General features: G+C 26.4%; 1 protein-coding gene across 9 annotated transcripts; it reads left to right on the top strand.

The window, feature by feature from the left end:
* The first annotated feature begins 332 nt into the window (after positions 1-332).
* Positions 333-20,806, top strand: LOC119608083 (zinc transporter 1). 9 transcript variants are annotated; one of them, XM_037962398.1, is made up of 11 exons: positions 333-503; positions 2,232-2,374; positions 16,865-17,051; positions 17,123-17,247; positions 17,533-17,630; positions 17,713-17,834; positions 17,901-18,026; positions 18,103-18,249; positions 18,544-18,656; positions 19,414-19,648; positions 19,712-20,806. In XM_037962398.1, exons 3-11 carry the CDS (start codon positions 16,875-16,877, stop codon positions 19,895-19,897), a joined length of 1,329 nt encoding a protein of 442 aa, XP_037818326.1. In that variant the 5' UTR covers positions 333-503; positions 2,232-2,374; positions 16,865-16,874; the 3' UTR covers positions 19,898-20,806. The 9 variants fall into 9 exon arrangements, with proteins under 9 accessions (XP_037818326.1, XP_037818317.1, XP_037818300.1 ...); XM_037962389.1 differs by having other exon boundaries at positions 17,898-18,026; XM_037962372.1 differs by having other exon boundaries at positions 17,898-18,026; positions 19,414-19,651; positions 19,712-19,925.
* The last annotated feature ends 680 nt before the right edge of the window (positions 20,807-21,486 follow it).

Genomic DNA, 21,486 nt, shown 5'->3' with positions numbered 1-21,486 from the left:
TAAAATACCAACACACATTTCTTATTTAATTACAACACTGAAAATGATTTGTTTTTGTATTTTTTATAAGCCGACTTTTCATAGCCGCCGATAAATTTTAAAAGTCGCCGTCAACAAACAATTTGTAAGATTAATTAAGTTTGCATAAAAGTAGTTGATATTGATGAATTTTCCCTCCATAGTTTTATTCGTTTTAAAAATTTTACATTTTAAAATTTTATTTGTTCAAATATTTTCAAAGAATTTTTTGGTCGTCTATGAGCAGATATTAAGCCGCCGCTGGCTTGGAAAAGTCAGCGTTAAGAAATTTGATCGGCGTAGGTCTAATGTAGGCAGCAGATAAAATTTTAGTGCATTCGAAAAACGACGAACGCTAAACACACACGTATCAGAAGTAAATAGTTAAAGTGATATTATTTTTTTTTAAATAAAATAATTTTTTTTAAAATAAACAAAATTAACATCACTCATAAGAATTTATCAAAAGAAAATTTAACTAAACGGTAAATAATTATAAATTGTGTTTTAACAGAATCGTAAAATATAAAAAGAGCATTTTTGTAACTAATGTGGTGCTAATAGTGCTTTTGTATATCCAATGATTAAATGGATTTTTTCCGAAAAAATTGTTGAATAAATTAATAAAAAAAGAAGTGAAATGTGTGTTGAGTTTAAAGAAATATTAAAAAAAAAATATTAATTAAATGCTAGTTTTATCAAGAATCAATATTTTTATAAAAGTTGTGAATAAGAAAAAATACGAAACGAAAAATAAAAGAAAGAATGGAGGTTAAACACCTTTCTTTGTACGATTTATTCTATACAGAATATATATGTATATTTTTTTTTTCATACAATTTTAAATAATGCAAAAATGCATGAATATTTTTTTGCTGTAATACAATTGTTTCTTAATTTGTGAGGATTTTTGTTTTAATGAAACTTTGCACGCGTGACCATTTTTTCATTAACAAAAATAAATGCAAATCTATATACCTATATTATAAAATGTTTTTGCTTACCGGGCTTATTTGCAACTAACAATACATTTATTGAATTAAAGAATATTCTTAACACCCGACCACACCTCCTTCAATAATATGAACAAGTGCGTCCTGCATTTGGTTCTAATTTATTTTTGTTTTTCAACCCCACATTGTAATAAAACAAGTACCAAATAATAGCTACTACCCAGCAGTTTAATTAGAATTCAAAGTAAACATTTGTTATGTGGAGTATTATCCAAAAATAATTAGTGACCTGTGACTATAGTCTATGACTAACTCCTATAATATTTACTCATATATTAAAATAACTATGTAGTCAGATTGAAATGTTTGTAACCAGATCTAATCTCAAAAATGGGATAAAACACTAGATTGGTGCAGCTACTACGAACTGCAGGGAAATAAAATTGGGAGCATACATAAACACTCTTAAAAAAGTTCCACCACCAACCTCCTCTCTTTTAGTGACTAAAAAATACGTAAAAAAGTCATACCTTAAGTACATATGTAGACACATTTATGTACACTCTTTCATCCAGCTGATTTGTTGTGTTTTTAAATATTTATTCAATCATCTATGGACTTCTTAATATGTATATGTATATACGTCTTCTCGTACATATGTATCTACTATAGCATTCCAATAGTTGTTTATTTTTGATGGGGTCCTGAACCCACCCATACAGGACAAATCTTTTAATTATTGCAATTTGTTTTATTTAAAATAACTGGGTGATTGATCAAGGAAACCGTGTGCGTATCTGACAAGTTATTTTTCTTATGTAATTTATTGAATGAAGAAATAAATAATTAAAAAAAGTACGAATTTAATCCAGCATCCAAGTTTTTCAAAAAAATATCCATCTTAAAAACTTTTACATAATTAACATTTTCAAGGCCAAACATCATACATACATAAATACGTATGAAAATAGTTATCCTTGCATTCTTACATTGTATCAAATGTTCTGGCTATTTATAATTACATTAAATCAATTTTTAATCACTTTTCTCCCTTTTTTATTTTCTGTTCTTTAGAACATTTTTATATTTTCCTTATCACTTTCATGTTTCCACTCTCTTTGTTAATTGTTTAAAGAAGTGGAAGAATGGAATTGAATTATTTGTCACCAACTTCAACATAATCATTATGAAAATTTCTGATGTCGTTGATGCAAGTGTAATTAAAGTTAAAAATATTCTCGCTTTTCTCTTCATATACAGTTTTGCATTTAACATTATCAGTTATTTATTGCTGCTGCTGTCGCTGTTCAATTTAACAACTGTTCCTTTTGAGAACAGGCTGTATATACCTCGAGACGTTTACGTTAATAAAAACAAATCGCATTTAAGGAGTTTTATATAAGGTAAGTTAATAATTCTAGTTGTTTCGTAATAGAATTTAAATAAAACTAATTCTTATTAGAAAATGTATCAATAGCTATAGGTTCCTGGAATTATTATCTAAAGTAGAATTAAAATGAGTTTACCATCTAAACCAATTCCAATAAGTTTTGCTTTAGAGAAGTATAATTTCTAATTCAATTTAAAATAATGTTTTTGTAACTATTTCCTTATTTTCAATTAGGAAATAATTTCTAACATTATTCTTTGTTTCTAAAATTTCTGAAATGTAATTACAAATTCTGAAATTCAATAAAAAATTTCTAAAATAAAGTTGAAAAATGTAATAAATACGAGAAAAAAAATAAAATATTTTTTTTTAAAGGATTTCACCTACCAGTGATTGAAAATATTCAAAAAAGATAGTCTGCAACTTTTTCTAAATGGGTCAAAAATTCCGTAATTTTTGGTCTTATTGCGAGAAAAATAATTAAAATGTTTGTTAGAGTATATATCTGCCCCCTTATTCACAAACAACATTTTTATTTTATAAAAGGTTTAAAAACAAAATTTCCGTACAAAATCTAATTTATAAACAGTTTATAAAATAAAAATTTTGTTTGTGAATTAAGGGACTGGTCCGCAAAACGAATTGTCATGAAGGGCACATAAATTCCAAAATAATCAAAAAAATTCTAAAATCGACCAAACCAAATGATAAATAATACGTTCGTTCCCACGACAATTGGATCTTCGCTCCGGAACGACCCGAATCATACTCGGCCAAAGGTTGTCAACCCAGCGACAGCTGTATCAACCGAAAGCTTTTTCCCCAGGAAAGAACTATCGGCCACAGTCGAACTGTTACAACAACAACAACATAAATAATACGCTTCCACGACAAATTGATCTTCCTTCGTCCAGTCACAGCCAATCTGTTACACCAACAAGAAACAATTTTCAAAATTCTGTATAAGCTAAAAATTATGACAATTTTGACACTTATATTTTTTGGTCATATTGTACATTCAATTGCTGGTAGGGCACTTTTAAAAAATATATTTTTTTTATTTTTCTCGTGTTTAGTACATTAAAACGCATCGATTAAGAGGTATTCGTACAGTCTTCCTAGATTCTTAAAAAGGCAGTAATGTATCTGTCATATTAAAGAAAATTAACACGTTGACGCGCACTCAAGAACTGATGAAGCCACCCAGATGCTCATTTAATGTTTGAAAAAAATTCGAGTATTATTGATATAATGAAACTACGTATAATTATAGAAGTATTTAAAATAACTCCGATTTATACCTAATATTACAAAAATAACATTATATGACGGCTATAGACGACATTTAAGCCAACGTGTTAATATTTTTATTTTAGGTTATTCTTGTCAATATTTACATTTCAGTAGTGGGTTTATTATGTATTTAACACTTCTTCTTTGTAATTATTGCAATCTCAAAATGTAATATCAACAACAAAAATGCCGGCTCAAACTATTTAAATGACGGGGGTTTTTGAGCACATGTTTATGTTTGTATACAAAAAAAACTTATCCATAAATATTCTAAAAAAAATAAGAAAGTCATCATTATAGTATCTCAAAATAATACTAACATCGTCAACAATATTTGTAGTATGTATTACTGGTGTTAAAACAAGTATTTTTTCTACCTGTGTTATTTATTGATACAACATAAAATAAATAAAAACAAAAAATTAATATTATCGTTATGTGTGCACTTTACAAATGAATCATTCTTAATAGGTTTAATATGATGAGTTATCTGCATTACTGAGAATCAAGTTTTTCACTATAAACTCTTATCAATGAATAAAGATGTTGTAGATTTCTTGAAATATTCATATTTCCTAAATAAAATTTTATTGTTTCCGAAAGTTTAGTTAGTTATTTTGCGGTTTAAGCACTCTTTTTGTATACTTTATATAATATATACTTTATATATAGTTTTTATATACTAGTTTTGAATATTAATATTTCTATTAAGAAAAAATCGAGTGCAAAAGTTTATATGTATTACTGAATATTTAATGATTTTATTTAACAAATAATTGTTATAATTTTATAAAAAGTATAAAACAAACAAAATAATTAACAATTTATTAAGAGAGTATCAATAAGAGAATTTAGATTAAAATAACAAAAAAATGTACTCACAAAAAGCTCATTTTTATTTCCAAAAAAATATTTAAGCCTTAACTGCGTGATTTGAATAATTTAACGCTGTACACCTCTGTAGTAATGTCATCAACTTTTGTTTTTATTTTATTTATTTTCATTATTAATATTGTTAACATATCATCACATTCGAACATTGTTACTTAATATTAATTTTCGTACATTACAATGTTGACTTTATAAAATAGAAGTTGAAAAAAAGATTTAGCAAGTTTAAAACACACCTTTTAAATACGCAAAATAAAAATAAATTTTTAAAGTTTTATTAAATACCTATTGCTTGAAATTATTATATTGATTTATAGTAACAATTACAATATTGTAATAGATTAATTAAACATTATTTTTTCCACTTTCGCTAAATAAAGAGTACATTAATGTAAAAAATTAAACAAATATGATTTATATTGTTTTAAAAATAACTTTTACGTCAAATATCTTTCGCCTTATTTAAGTTAATTGTTGAAGCATTCATAAAGACTGATTTCATACAAAGATTCTTAAAACAGCTTTATTCATATAAGATATTGCCGTTTGATGGCTATATAATATATTTAGTAAATATCTGATACAAATTATTAATAATGTGATAATTTATTTAATGAAACTGCAAAGCAGACTAACAAACATGCGGAATATTCTAAAAGTAATATATAATTTCAATAGAAAAACTTTGATACTTTTCTATAAACACGAATATGAACTAAAAGCCTAAACATTTTCAATTCTAGATAAATAAATAAAATAAACCAAATATAATTAAATAAAATTTTTACAATGTTAGTTATTTTTACATGACAATTGTAAATTTTAATTTTTTCAATAAATTTACCAAAAATTAAGATCTGTAAAAAAGTTCCTTAAAAATATTTTTTTTTTTTTGCAAAAATTTATAAATTAGAATGAAATTTTTATAGATTTAAAAAAAAAACGAATTCTAAAGAAAAATTTATTTTTTGTGGAGAAAGTTTTTTAAAGTTTTTAATAATTTGATGATGATAAATCGAGATTAAAAAAAATTTGATGAAAAATTCATGAAACCTAAGTGTAATTAAGTTTTCCGAAAATATTCAAAATATGCAATGCATTACGATAGAAATCATTAGATCGTAGCAACAGAATAATAATCTAAAATATTGAATCTTTCAAAATAAAATTATAAAACTTAATATTTACAATTTATTATTCTAAACTGTAAAAAACGTATTAATGTGTTGTAATTCATAGACATCAATTTGTCAAGACAATGTTCAGACAGTATTTAAATATTTTGTATTGATACTTGACTACATACTACATATATGTATGTATATTAATGTAGATTGTAATATCATTTCTATTCCTATTAAATAGTATAAAAAAGAGAAAAAATAATATTAAAATTATAAAATCAAACCTCGTGCTATTCTGTGCACGTGTTTAACCTTCATGTCATTTTGTTGTATTTGATTGGAAATCACTACTTGTCTATTTTTAATTTTGTTTGATTTTTTTATGTTTTAAATAATAATTATATTTTTTACTATGAATAACCTTAAACTTAATATGTACACGAATGTTCGTTCATATTTGCATGGTGGAATGCTAGGAAAGATACATTTAAGGGTTAGTAGTTTTAGGAAGACTAAAGTACTGCTTTAATGAAATTAATATTCTTATATGACCTCAACTTTATATGGAATAATTTCAAGTATTTGTTGTGATAAAAATACATACATATGTATTTATTAGATGACGACGCTTCTTTGAAAACTAGCATAGAAATGATTGGAAAACTAATTTGTAAATATGTACATAGTTAGTTCTTTGATACTAAAGCTTTCACATAGCAAAAAGGGAAAACTATTCAAATTGCGGAAAATATAACATTTGGCGCCACGTGCCTTTTTTCATCTTTTTAGTATATTTCAGTATTTTTTATTAATTGTATCTACAATATAATTAACAAATTCGTAGACTTTTGTGCTTAAGTATCATTTACAAGTATATATTTATACAATAAAAAGATAAGAAAAGAGGGTCCTTTACGTGAAGTTATTAAAAAGTGAAACCACAATAATTTGTAACAAAATATTTAGCAATTTCAGTTATTTTATGATAAAAATAATTCTACTTATTATCATATTTGAATATGATAAACAAAATATGCAGACATACACATGTGCGTACAGTGATTGTCAATAATAATCGGTATTTCTTTATATTTGAAATGCTAACATATCGCTCTATATCTAAACATGTTAAGATGACAGGCATTAGTTTATAAATTGCCTAAACATGAACAAGCATGTATATTCTACTATTGTACTGTTCGGGAAAGCTTTCTTAAATTGAATAGCAAATAAATTACGGGTCTTATATTTTTTAAGTAAAGTCAGGACATTTAGATGATTTCTGAATTTGAAATTGTTAATTTTAAGGAATTGGCATTTTTAAGGAGATTCCAACAACAGCGCAAAAACTTCATAGAGAATATTAAGATTTGTTTATTGCTAATCTGAGGAAATTGGATCAAATTTAATATAAATAAAATAAATGAGATAACATTTTGTAAAAAAGTATAAAAAGGCGTTTATTAATGAAAGTCACTATACAAGTGGGGTAATGTCTACTATTATTTATCTTATCAGCTTAAAATTGTATATATGAAAATTTCTAAATATTATTATTGTATGTAGTTTATTTTAATTACTAACTAACTAACTAACAACAACAAAAAAAATCTACAGTAAAATGCGTTTCACAGCCAATGCAAACAAATAATAACCTAAAACTTACTTTACTTCACTTATCTTTCTCCCGACGAACATTGTGTGTATTTGGTAACTATGGGGCTGTTGTTGGACGGTTAATATTTATATTCTTGGTAATAATTCTCCATTCAAGGTTATAATTCACACGAATACGCATCACATACATACATTTGTTCTTAATTTAACTGGGTTATACAAATATGATTTTATACAGATTTATATGTTCATTCTTAATAGAAAACAAAAGCAACAAAATTGGTTGAGCAAACAAAAAGTATGCCAAGAAGAAAAATATAAACTTTATAATGGAAATTGACATAAAAACGAAACAAAACAAATTAGAATACACATACATACTACATATGTTTATTTACATATATTGAATTTAAAGATCATGTATTTGACACGCACTATTGTGTTCCCATTAATGATATCAATATATTTTATTAAATAATAAAAACAACATAGTTATCTATCTATGCAGTAAATTTCACTTTCGCCCATGTATGGAAATTATTTATTTTTTTTTTTTTAGAAATTAGATGCTTATTTTACATCTCTCGAAATTTGAACTAAAAACATTTATAGATATTTTCCAGTACTCGTTAAAAAATTAAAATTTTAAAAGAAAACAGATCATTAATAAAAATTCTGAATTTGTTTGTATATTTAAATTTTTCTTAAATTGTGTTCACATATAACAACAAAATATATCGTAAGCATTTTTGTAATTGCAAATAATGTCAGAAACTAAAATAATGACACTTTAATATGATCTTGAAAGGAATTTAAATATTGATTTTTTTTAATGATCACTTATATTATTAAATATATGTGCATATACCTAAACAATCTCTCCTAAAAATGGGTCAGTATAAAAAGAACTTTAAACAACTTTCTTTACTTTTATCAAAAACAATTTAGATAACATGATTAATAGCTAAATTTAATTAAAAATTATCAAAAGATTGTAAAATTTGTGTAATCGTTTAATCAGCAATTAATTGGAGATTAATAGAACGAAAGATATGGTATTTGTATACGGCATTTGTTTTAAACAAATATGTATTCAAAACAAATGATTTTGCCCAAGAATTCTTAATATTAGTTTTTGTTCTTTAAATTAAATATTAAAATATAATTACTCAAAATTTCTTTAGTATCTAACTAGTTTTTTTGTCAAAAGTAAAGATAACACTCTGATTACTTTAGGTTTTAAGCTGTCAATATAAATATTATATCTGATAAAGAAATATGTTTGCTTTGATAAATTTTAAAACCTGCTGTCTTTAATTTATAGATGTGTTTTTTGGCATGTTCAAATGGTTCGTCTGGCGTTTAATATAAAAGAAACCTTAACATGATTGAAAAACACCAAAGAAAATCATACTTATAGTTGGGCTTTTCTGAACTTTGAATATTTTGTGGATTTTGTGTATGAAGCGGACATAAATAGTTAAAAATACGTGCCAGAATTTTACAATCAAAATTAAACGTAAAAATAAATCACATGTTTTGAACATTTTTATCCGTAGTAAATGAACTATTTATAGACAACTACATACATAGCTAATACACATACATATTTTAGGGTACAGCTAAAGCTCGGCTCTATCACTATGTGTCTATTAAAGTGTTCTGATAACGAGGACATTAAATTGTAATTTTTTAGAATCAACTACTTTGTTTATTCTGCAAAATATTTCAATATGAAATTTGTATATATTACAATATAATTAACGTTTAGAAGCAGCGTATTTATTATATAATTCATTATTTCTACTATCAGGCTCATTGCACTCTTTCTTCAAAATGTTGCAAATCTTTTATATTTATTAAAAAATGGACAATTCATACGAAATACATATGCAAAGAAATACAATGCATAAAAGTACACTTCTTATAAACAATATTTGCTTTTCAATAAATGAATTAAAAATTGTTTTTTATAAAATCAACAGCGACAGCTTAATATCTTCATGTACATATAAACCTTTAATAAGTGCAACGTTCGAATAAATAAGTATAAACTTTTTTTTTTCGCAATAATTATAACTTTTCGAGTACCTTTTTTTGTTTGCTTTTTAAATGTAAGTACATACCTAAATAATAAATACAATAAAGAAAAAAATTCAATCGAGAAAAGCTTACAAATTGCCGCCAATAAATGGGCCCAAAAATAAGAAAGAAAAATAAACGAATAGTGTGGTGCTGTCGGCATAAATAATAGCAAAACGTGATATACTGACTCTGATTGTATATTATAATTTAGTGACAAGCGCAAAAAAAGAGAGAAAAAATCAAAAATCAACAACAAAAAGACATACATAATAACAAAACAATTATTTAGTCAAGAAGTGGTGGGGTTCTTGATATCGTAGAATGAGTAATGAAAATGCTGCCAGATGACTTTGTTAACAAAAATTGTGGAAATCATTGAAAATTTATTTTATTATTTAAATTAATTAATTTTATTTTTAGTTCACATGAAATTGACGGTTTTTGTTAAATACAATAATGGAAGTAAAACCTTTATTTTAATGCAGATCGAATGGAATTTGAATTATGGCCAAAAACGGGAATTTTTCAAAATTTTGAACACAATATATTGAAACTCGATGTGAGCAATATTTTCTGATTCCATATTCGAGTTCAGCTCAGTTCTATTCTTTAGGCGAACAATTTGTTGGCCTCTGACCTTCTGATTATAAAGAATCTTAAAATTTCTTTGAAAATTCGAACCTGTTTTTGTAAACAAATTTAAACTTTTAAATTAATCTTAATTAGTGTTATTATTTTCTAATGTGTTCATTATTCGAAAATTATTTTCTAGAAAATTCTAAATTAGATATTTGTTAGCAACAGCCGATATTTATGCAAAATATAAATAACTTAATGTTATTATAAACAGTGTTTAAAAAACTAGACTACAAGTAGCTGTAGTAACGAAAAATAACTACTTTTGTAGTTAGAAAATGTTCAAAAACTAGCAGCAAATCATTTACTATTACTACTGATACCTTTAGATTTTGGTAGCAGTATTTATAGATGTAGCAAAAAAATAAAAAGTTTGATAGCAGTAGTACAGTCATTAGTATTTAAATGTTTCAATGTAGCAGTTGAATACTTCAAATAGTAGCAGTAAATATTTTCCTGAAGTAGCAATAAACGATATTATATTTTTCAACAATAAAAAATTTGGTAGCAACTGCTACCTAAATAAAGTAGCAATGCTACCAAAATTTTGGTAGCAATGCTACATAAATTTTGGTAGCATAAAAAAAATAAAAATTTTATTAAAATACGAAAAAAAATTATGACATTCAGAAAAAGGCACAAGTAGCGGGGAAAAATGCTAGGACTTCGATTCGTGGGCCTTCTGAAGACATATTTATATATTATGAAAGTTTCTCATTGCCTTTTCGCAAAAGATATTCAAGGAGGATTTTGTTTCCTCTACTAAAAGGATTCTTGCACATTTATCAAATAATTATGAATCAAATTTTGTATGAAAATTTGCTTTATATAATTCTTATAAGTTCTAATGTATAATTATTAATGCAATTTCCTATAAGGCTATTTTACAAATCCTTCGACTGAAAATCTTCTAAAAAGCCTTTAACGGAAGACCTTTTTAAGTAAGCATGTAAAATTGAAACGATTTTGCAATGCGGCTGTATGTACTTGTGTCTATAGAAAAATGCCCTTAGTAAGGCCCCTATACTGAATCTTTTTCCCGTTGAGATATGTGTATTTGTTAGTTTATTTTTTTGTCGAAGTTTTTTGTTTTATTCTATTGCTACTTCAATAATTTGGTAGCAATAGAACGATCAACTAGTAGCAAATATTTCTATTGCTACTTATCAAAAGTAGCAATAAAATTATTTATATTTTTAAGCTACTACTCCATTTGTAGTTTATGTTTTATTTAGAACTATTTCTACTGCTACTGTTTTATTACTACTGCTATATTTTGAGATTTACTTTTTTATAAGTAGCAAAAGTTTTAAAAACGTATGATTATAAAACAAAAGAAATGCTACTGCTACAACTTCAGACAATTGTTTGGAGCAGTAGTTAAAGCAATAATATAATACTTGGTAGCAACGTAGTTTTTCTAACACTGATTATAAATAAAGCAATTGTAAATAACTGAAACCTGGTTAACTGAGTATATTTCATCGAACTCCGTTTATCTTCCAGGTTATGTAATTTGTAGAAATGATCGCCCGGGTATAACAGGTGGTGGCGTTGCCTTATATGTATCTAGGAGTTTAAAATTTAATATTATCTGCAGAGAAACTAAATACAAAACTAATAGGAGAGGTGATAGGTCTCATGTGTCTGCCGAATTTTTGTTTATTGAAATAACTGTATCTGGTCGTAAAATACTTGTTGGTGTTGTTTATCTTCCTCACGGTGATTTAACATCAATAGAGGATAGTATTACAGATGTCTTGACTAAATACAATGATATTGTCATTATTGGTGATTTTAATAACAATATGTTTGATATTTCTAGAGCAGTTTCTGTAAGGGAAATGTGCAGTAGATTAAACATGATCTGTCATCATAACTCTCTACCTACTCATTTGAGCATAAGATTTGGTTCAACATCTTTAATTGATTATTTTCTTATATCTCCGTCTATGAACACCATTCAATCAGGACAAGTTCAAATTCCAGGAACTTCACGTCATTCATTTATATATGCAGTTTTTGATGTAAAAATACCGATGGTTAAGGAATTCATTGAATATTTCGATTTTAATGATGTTGATTATTCTCTTTTAGAATTTATTTTTAATTCTTGTGATTTTGATAGAATTTTCTACACCGCTGATGTTAATGAGCAAGCCAATTTATTATTCTTATATTTATGTCAAATGCACAGCGCTGTGCCATTTAAAAAACGTAAAGTTTGTAGATTTAGTGATGACTCGTGGTTTAATTCCCCTGAGATCAAAAATAGTTTGACGATTAGAAATGCTTCTTATCGTTTATACTTGCGGAAAAGATCGAAGGAGAATTGGAATAACTTCTGCCGCTTAAGAAATCGGTCAAAAACCATTATACGTAATGCTAAACGCAAAGCACATGCTACATTATTTCATGATAAGAACTCTGAACAAATTTGGAACACACTTCGAGCAAATGGAATTGGAGATACTGTTACTAACATTGATAAAGTTGATGTTGAAAATTTAAATTCTTTCTTTTCTTCTAATCAAGGTGATAACTCATTTATTAATTTTGATAGAATAGATTTTTCTTATAATAATAGATTTTCTTTTCGAACTGTTAACCTGGATGAATTAGTTAATGCATTACAATCAATTAAATCTAATGCTGTTGGTTGCGATGGATTTTCAGTTAAATTTCTTAAATTAGTCTTTCCCTTTATTGGAACTTACATATTGCATCTTGTTAATAATATAATAACTACTTCTACATTTCCTATGGGTTGGAAAATAGGTAGAGTTGTGCCCATAAGGAAAATCGGAGAATCTAATGATATTTCAAATTTGCGTCCAATTTCAATATTACCTGTAATATCTAAAGTTGTGGAAGTTTTGCTTAAAAATCAGTTATTGGATTATATTGATGAAACATCGTTTTTTAGTGATGCTCAATATGGTTTTAGGCATGGTAGAAATACGACCTCTCTTTTACTGGGATTGACAGATACTATAAGACAGTCTTTAAATAAAGGAAATTTCAATGTCCTTCTTTCAATGGACCTCACTAAGGCATTTGATAAAGTCGATTATTGCATTTTAATTTCAAAATTGCATCAAAATCATCTTGCAAACTTTTACTTTCATATCTTGTTGATCGATTTCAGTATGTCTCAATTGGTGAAAAAGTTTCCAGTATTTTACCGGTTAGAAGTGGTGTACCTCAGGGCTCGGTACTTGGGCCTATCCTATTTAATATTTATATCAATGACATTTTCAGGGAATTTGATAAGAACTCATCTTGTATTCCATTTGCTTACGCGGATGATTTATTTTATCTTTTTTGTGGTGAAAAACAATTTGCTGATGTAATGCAAGTGCAGCTTGCTTATGCTGTTTCCAATATTAACAATTGGATGTGTAGAAATAAATTGATTATAAACACTTCGAAAACGAAGGCTGTAGTTTTTGGTTTACCTAATGCTCAATTTTCTTTAAATCTTAACGGTAATGAAATTATATTTGTTGACCACATCAAATGTCTCGGATTGTGGATAGATAACAAGCTTTGCTTTGATAGACATATACATTTTGTTATATCCAGGGTCAATTATGCTTTACGTAACATTTATAACACCAATTTGATTTTACCTATGAATGTTAAAATAATAATAATTCATTCATTAATTATGCCTATATTTTTATATGGGATTGAGATTTACAGTGGTACCTTAGGGTACAACATTAAAATACTCACCAAATTATTTAATAGAGTTATTCGATACCTTTTCTGTTTACGACGTCGTAATCATGTATATATTTATGTTTGCAGATTTTTAAAATGTTCTTTTCTTAATTATATAAAGTCGCGACTTTTACTTTGTTTTTACAATATTTACAAAAATGGTAACATTTTACGCATTATGTCATTTTTCTCCTTTAGTCGCTCAAGTCGTAATCGTCAAATTCAGATTCCTAGACTAACATCAGTACTGGAGCGTTCTTTCCACGTGCGAGTGGCTAGAATATTCAATAATTTGCCCAGCTCTCTTAGAACATTTCGATTTTCTTATAACACCTTCAAAAATAAAATATTTGTTCATCTTCTAAATAATGATTTATAATTGATTTTTATCACCATCTTGCAATTGAGATTTTCCCCATTTTCTCTTCTATATCTATATCTATATCCTTTTCTTTCTCTTTCTTTATTCTTCCTATCTAATCTTAAGAATATATATATAAGATTTATATTGTATTTATTTTTAAACATTTTGTTATTTACTCTTTGTTAAGTGGTTTTTCATTATATGTAGTAAATTTGTTAACTATATATGGCCCTTTGGGCTCAGTTATAATTGTATAATAACAAATTAAATAAAAAAAAAAAAAAAAAAAAAAAAAAAATTATTTAATAAATAAGTACAAAAAATTTGACCAGTTTTTACTTTAAGGAGATCCTAAAACAATAATCAGTTCGAAATACAGTTTAAATATAATATCATTTACAACAGTATCTAAGTAACTAAATATATATATGTTTTCTTTATAAACATAGATATGTTTTAATTTTAAAATAAACATAGAAACCAATATCAAATTTACAGTTAGGGGCAAATATAAACAATTGTAGAGGATTAAAGTTAGCAAGAAGTGTGGAGCTTTTTATTGAACTAATTGTGTATTCTTTAACTGTTATTATATTTTTTTCTAAGAAATTTATATTTTTAAGAATTAATTGAAATATGAAATATGTATAACTTTATATATAAAATGCTGTTAGTTTTAATATTTCGATTAGCAACAACTTGTTTTGCTTTCAGTGTAACTTCAATTTAGTGACTCAAGCTGTAGTCAAATTAAAGCCGTCAATAAAAATAACAAATGGGCCATTTAGCAAAATAATTTGACAGCCCGTTTTCCTATAAGGTTTTGATTCTTATGCAAACCGAATAGGAAAACATATTTCTTTTAGGTAGAATGATTCTAACCAAATTTTAAAATATTGTAATCAGATGATTACACCATTTTGTTTGCCACTGTATTTCATATTGTAAATTAATGTGTTTTAGGTAAGACCACATAAAATTAAAAAAAAAAAATGTGGTTGTCAGCACTACGAGCAAAAGTTTTTTTTTTTTTAATATTATATGTAAAAGAAATAATTATATGTCTTTGTTTCTATGTATTTATTTCATTCCTTTTAAATTGTATTTTTTTTATTTCCTTCTCGTCGTAGTCTAATGTGGATGTGCAGATATAAATATTGCTTCATTTCTATTATATTATTCGTTAAATAATTTAGTGTGCATTTTTAAATTGCAGTGTTTAATACAATTTGATTTGTTAGTTTCATTAAAGTTCTTCTTTTTCGAAATAAAACGTCATAAACATTTTACTTATTAATGAAACTTTTTTTGTAAGTTCTTAACTTTCATTAATTATTTTAAATCGGTTTGTTAAATATAGTTTCTAAATTGATTAATAAATAATTCAATTCTTTTTCTTTGTTACTAACGTTATTATTAAAATATTTCGGCAATTAACAACAAAACAAAGAAAATTTATACAAAAAGTTAAAACAATAACGATTAGGCAACTTACTATTATTTTTATAAATGGAATGTGTCATAGGCTTGTTTATTGCAATAAATAAATACGAATACATTTTATTTATGTATATTTAATATAGTACGTTCTATTTTCAATAAATAATACATATTAGATTTAATTTTCGATGCACCCCATTGCAATAATCGGGTTTTGTTTATTTACATTTTTGTTTACAAAAGTAAAATAGAATTCTAAAATAATAACAACATTCATTAAAAAATGAGAGAAATAGAATAATTGCAACAGTCTCAGAAAATAAAATGAGCAGCAGTTACAGTAACTCACATAATTTTTCGAAGAATCTATAGTATTTCAGATTGAAATGGCTAAATTTTACAATTGTGATATTTTCGACTCCATAAAGTATATATGTATGTATACATACATATATGGACAATTCTATGAAAAGGTAAACTACGACGGAAAAAATATAACCCTTACAACTTTTGCATTTTTGAATAACACAGAAACATGCAATTTCGGTAATTTCGTGTCAAGTGACCCATCTTTTAAAATCGATGTCTTCCAATTTGGATGAAATTTTTCAAAGTTAATACTATTGGATAGTTGTCAAGAACTGCCGGACTTATAGGGGGTCAAAGTTGAACATTTTGGTCATACAGGGTTAATTCGAATGACTGTAACTTTTACCCATTGGTCCTAGCAAAAATTGTCCAGAGGAGTTCAGATAGCTATTTCTCCATTATTTCCATTTTTTTTTTATTTTTTTACATTTTTTTTAATTTCTTTTTTATTTTTTTTAAATGGGCTTTCAACTATTATGATTATTTGTGATTATTTGCGTGATTTTAGCCCCACAATGATTATAAGAAAATTAAGTATATATTGTAATTTAATTTTATAATTTTTTCGTAAATTTATCATGGAGAATTTTTTATTAAATTTTATAATTTTTTTGAGTCGTTTTTAAATAGCGCCCTATTGTTTTATATTCTATAAAGTTAAACTTAAGAAAATTTCCGGCAAATGATATGATTCATTGTTCTATTAAAAAATCTTAAATGGTGATTTCTTTTTTTGCTTATAATATTGAAATGTTTTCTAAATAAAAAAAGACAAAATTAATTACGTCACGCTCTAATTAAAATAAAACTTAAATTAACTATAAAAATAAATAAAACTTACATTTACTATAGTGTGTTTTGATGAAAATTCAATTCAAAATCTAAGCATGCATTTTATAACTTAAATAATTAAATTGTTTTTTTTTTTTAATACCCATTATCTCTGTTTTTGTTGCAGATTTTCTAAAATGTCAAAATACACAGGTAAAAAATGTCGCCTGTTGTCTATGATGATGTTGACCGGTTTCTTCTTTTTTGTCGAAATCGTGGTCGGATATGTTACAAATTCAATGGCTTTAGTAGCTGACAGTTTTCACATGTTGGGCGATATAGCCGCTTTGGTGATATCGTTTTTATCAGTTAAGGTATGTATGACAACTTAATTAATCTTTTTTAGTATTTGATAATTGTATTATTTTTAAATTTATTTTCTTAGATGTCCCCAAAAAAATGGTCAAAAAATACATTTGGTTGGGCACGTGCAGAAGTATTGGGAGCTTTAGTTAACGCAGTATTTTTGGTTGCATTATGCTTTAGTATTACGATAGAAGCGGTTAAAAGGTAATGATTTTTCATGAATATCACAATTTTTGCGAATTATAAAGAAAACAGCAAGAGTGGACTTTTCTAGACATTCTCATGAAAAACATTTTAAAGAGAATGTGTTTTTTATTAATTTTACTGCAAAAGAAGCTCTCTTTGTAATATAGAAATATAACAAAGAGAAACAACAAGTTTTTTTTATTGTTTTCAATATAAATATGTAAAAGAAAGAAATTTTATTTTCCAATTATAAAAATGGAAGAATGTATTTATTATAATTTTTTTTTAATTTTGTTTTTCCAGATTTATAGAAGAAGAAACTATACATGAACCAGAATTGTTGGTTACTGTAGGTGTATTAGGTTTAGTTGTAAACGGCATTGGCTTGTGTTTACTTTATGGTGAGTGGCATAGAAAAATATAAACTATTCCTATGTTATTGTAATATTAATAAACTATTTATATATTAACTTGATCGTTTAGAGCATGGTGGTCATCATGGTCATTCACATGGTGGAGGCTTAAGACGAAATCATAGCAGACTTACCGAATTAGCTAATGTAGATGAAGGTGAAAATGGTGATGATTTCGTTTTTGAGAAAGAGGTAAAATGAAAAACTTCTTAATATATCAATTAAAATTTATATTAAAATATGTATTTTGCTCAGAAGGAAAAACCAATTAAAAAATCCAGTCATGGTCACAGTCACGATCCCGGTTCCATGAATATGCGTGGTGCATTTTTACATGTATTAAGTGATGCTTTGGGTAGTATTATTGTCGTTATAAGTGCTTTGGTAAGTTTTCAAAATATCATCCTATACATATATAGTAAATTTTTAATATATATTTTTTTATTTTAATGCATTTTAGGTTGTTTGGTTGACCGAATGGAAATATCGTTATTATATGGATCCTGCTTTGTCCATTGTATTAGTTTGTTTAATATTACATTCAGTTTGGCCTTTGTTGCGTGAATCTGCATTAATTTTATTACAAACTGTGCCAACACATATACAAGTAAGTTTTTTCTACTTGAATCTTTTTGTTGCATTTTACAAGTCGTTTTTTATTTATTTATTGAAATATACTTTATAAATAAATTTATAAACTATACTAAAGAAAGGCGCAGGGTAATAATAATAATAAAAAATATGAAAAATTTAAAGAAGTCGTTTTTTATATTGAAAAATAAAAAACAATTTAGAAAAACCCAGATGAAATGAAAGAAAATTTGAAAATACAAATAATTCAACTTAAATATTTAGGCATCGGTTTAATGTATTCTTATATTTATGTTATTGTTTTTTTAAGGTTGATGCTATACAAAAACGTTTGTTGGAAAAAGTTGATGGTGTTTTGGCAGTCCATGAGTTTCATGTCTGGCAATTGGCTGGCGATCGGATTATAGCTTCAGCTCACATAAGGTAATATTTTATGTTGAAAACAAAATATGCATGTCCACACAAACATACGTTTTCTTTTGTAAATAACAATAGATTTCAAACTAATTAAGAATGAAATTGATATTACAATAGTTTTAATACACGCAACTTGTCAAGGGCAAGCAATGTTGTCGATTTTATAAGCGAGTGTCAATTTACGTGAAATTTTTTACGCTTTAAATTATTTAGCAAACATTCCTATTCTAATCAACATGTTGCTTTGTTTATTCAATTTTAATTTTATTTGTAGTGTGTCGGCAACAATCCGTTATGGTTCAAAATTAAAATACACAAATGAAATAAAACACAAAGAATTATTAGTTTAATAAAAAGGAGATGAATTGTCTTCCTTTATTTAATATTTTACCTTATGATGGAATGCACACAAGAATTGCTCTCAAAATGACGAGTCATATTAACTAGTTATTTCTAAGTATATGGAGGCAAACATAGTTTAAATAGAGTTTTCCATCAAAGATGTAAAATAAAAGTAGTAAATCATTAGGATTTAAACTTAGAGGAAAAATACCGCAAATCGATTTGTTCTTAAACACATAGTAATATAAAAAGCCACTGTTGTCCAATTTTGTAATAAACTTTTAAAAATATCAACATGCACTACGTAACTTTTCTCTACGTACATATGTGGATTAGTGAATCCTTCCATGCATATACAAATTATTATTTCCATATACATAACATACGTACGAATATTTAAAAATTTTGTTACTTTTTGCAGATGTCACAATTTATCAGAGTATATGAAAATCGCCGAAAAAGTTAAAGAATTCTTTCACAATGAAGGCATACATTCAACAACCATACAACCAGAATTTGATATGGATGGGGCGTGTATAGTATCAGAGGGTACATCCAGTCTCAATATGAGCAGCTCAGACTGTTGTGCATTAGACTGTCCACCCTCAACCGATAATGGGTGTGTCAAAGCCACATGTTGTCAAAACAATAACAAGGTAGTAAGTTTGAATTTTAATGTTGTTTGTACATTATTTAATAAATGTTTAATTTACTAACAGAATCAACTGCCCTCACCTACTAGTTCACCGTATATGTGTCGTCAACGCAATTCGACTAGAAATGCTAATGATGTTGAAACCGGTTCATTATTAGATCCTGTAACGGGTACTGGTGGTGGTTCGCTGGGTAGCACTGTCGGCAGTGGTGGATCAACGGTCAAAGAGAGTAACGGAGAAGTAGTCTGACAACATTCGTTCCATGCAACACGTAGTAATATACCAGTAGTGGCTCAGGAAACCAACAATTTACATACAACATCTTTAAATACAAAAAATACACAACATCAACAAATACAAGAAACGATGAGAACTAATAATCATCACAATCATAATTCAAACTATAAAATTAATCAACAACAGCAACAACTACCAACGACAACAGCCACAACAACAGCATTATCATCGTCATCATCATCAGCATTATTATTGTCGCCATCGTCTACTCTAGAAGTTAACAATAAAGATGTTTTTAAAACTAAAACTAAAACCAATGATCAAAGTGGTGAGGATCTTAAAAACCAAAAAGGAAAACAAGCACACAAATCACAAAGGAATAAAGACACAGACAAAGACAAAGAAAATGAAATAATCATTGATGATTACTTTACGCTGCCTCCTAAAGTCTTGTTGTCACCGACAACAACGCGTGATATTTACGAAAATAGATTAAAACCAGCGTCTTCAGCTAATAACCACCAGCAATCAGTGTCATCGCCAAAGCTAACGTCAACGTCATTCTCACCACCTGTTGCAACAACCACCGTAACAGCTCAAAGGCGTCGTGATTTAAAGCTCAAAGCCGAGCAACAATATCACGAAGAAATTGAGCTTAACACAGCCTCTCTGAGACAAGGAGATGAAGTGGCTCTGTAATCGAATTCCTTAGTCCTCCCTTAGTTTTGTTGTACAATAACCACAATATATGTATGTATGTATATAGAATATGATACATACGTATATGTAATGTGTTTTGTTTCTGTTGAGACATTAATCATGTTTGTCATTTACATAAATCGTCGTAGTACATATATCTTGTCATCTTTCCATGTAGAAATTCATTTCCACAAATTGACCAATAAAATTATAAAACTATAATTTTATTTATTTTTTTATTACCAAAACAAAAATATAAAGTTTATGTAAAATTAAATATTAAATTTTGTGTAGTATAAATTTTATTAAAATTAATTAAATAACAACAACAAAAATAACTAAATTGTTATGTTAACTCTAGTTATTATAGTTAAAATCAAAAACCCACAAAAAATAAAAAGAAAAAAACAAAAAATAACGTTACTATAAACCAAAATTGTTTTTATATTTAAAATAAGTATAATTATTACATAAAAACAACAACAGAAAGTTTTGTTTTTATTATTCTCTAGTTTAAATTATTTTTCTTTTAATTTGTTTATTAATTTGATAAAGTGATCAAGTGAGTTTTTCACACTATTTTCGTTTACAAAATGCTGTGTGTTTAAAATTATTTTTTTATATAAGTATCAATAATATATTTGTAATATAATATACATATATGTATATGTTCTTCTTTGTTTTTTTTTTTTAAATATGAATTTCATATATAACTCCTTTTTCAACTCTTCCTATGTTAAAGTATTTCTGTTTTTTCTCCCTATATATTTTTTTTAAATATACATCTCCATGTATTTCTGTATATGAACTCCATTTTTTTAACATAAATACGCTTTTTTGCAGAAAAAAACAAATAAATAAATGATTGATAAAATAAATAAAAATGAGAAAAACTGAAAGAG

Source organism: Lucilia sericata, unplaced genomic scaffold (genome assembly GCF_015586225.1).
Source record: "Lucilia sericata isolate MDLA Ls3-8-SP2 unplaced genomic scaffold, ASM1558622v1 Contig000021F_arrow, whole genome shotgun sequence".
Classification (NCBI taxonomy): Eukaryota; Metazoa; Arthropoda; class Insecta; order Diptera; family Calliphoridae; genus Lucilia; species Lucilia sericata.
The sequence above is the reverse complement of the archived record's forward strand: the minus strand, read 5'-3'. Positions and strand labels throughout refer to the sequence as shown.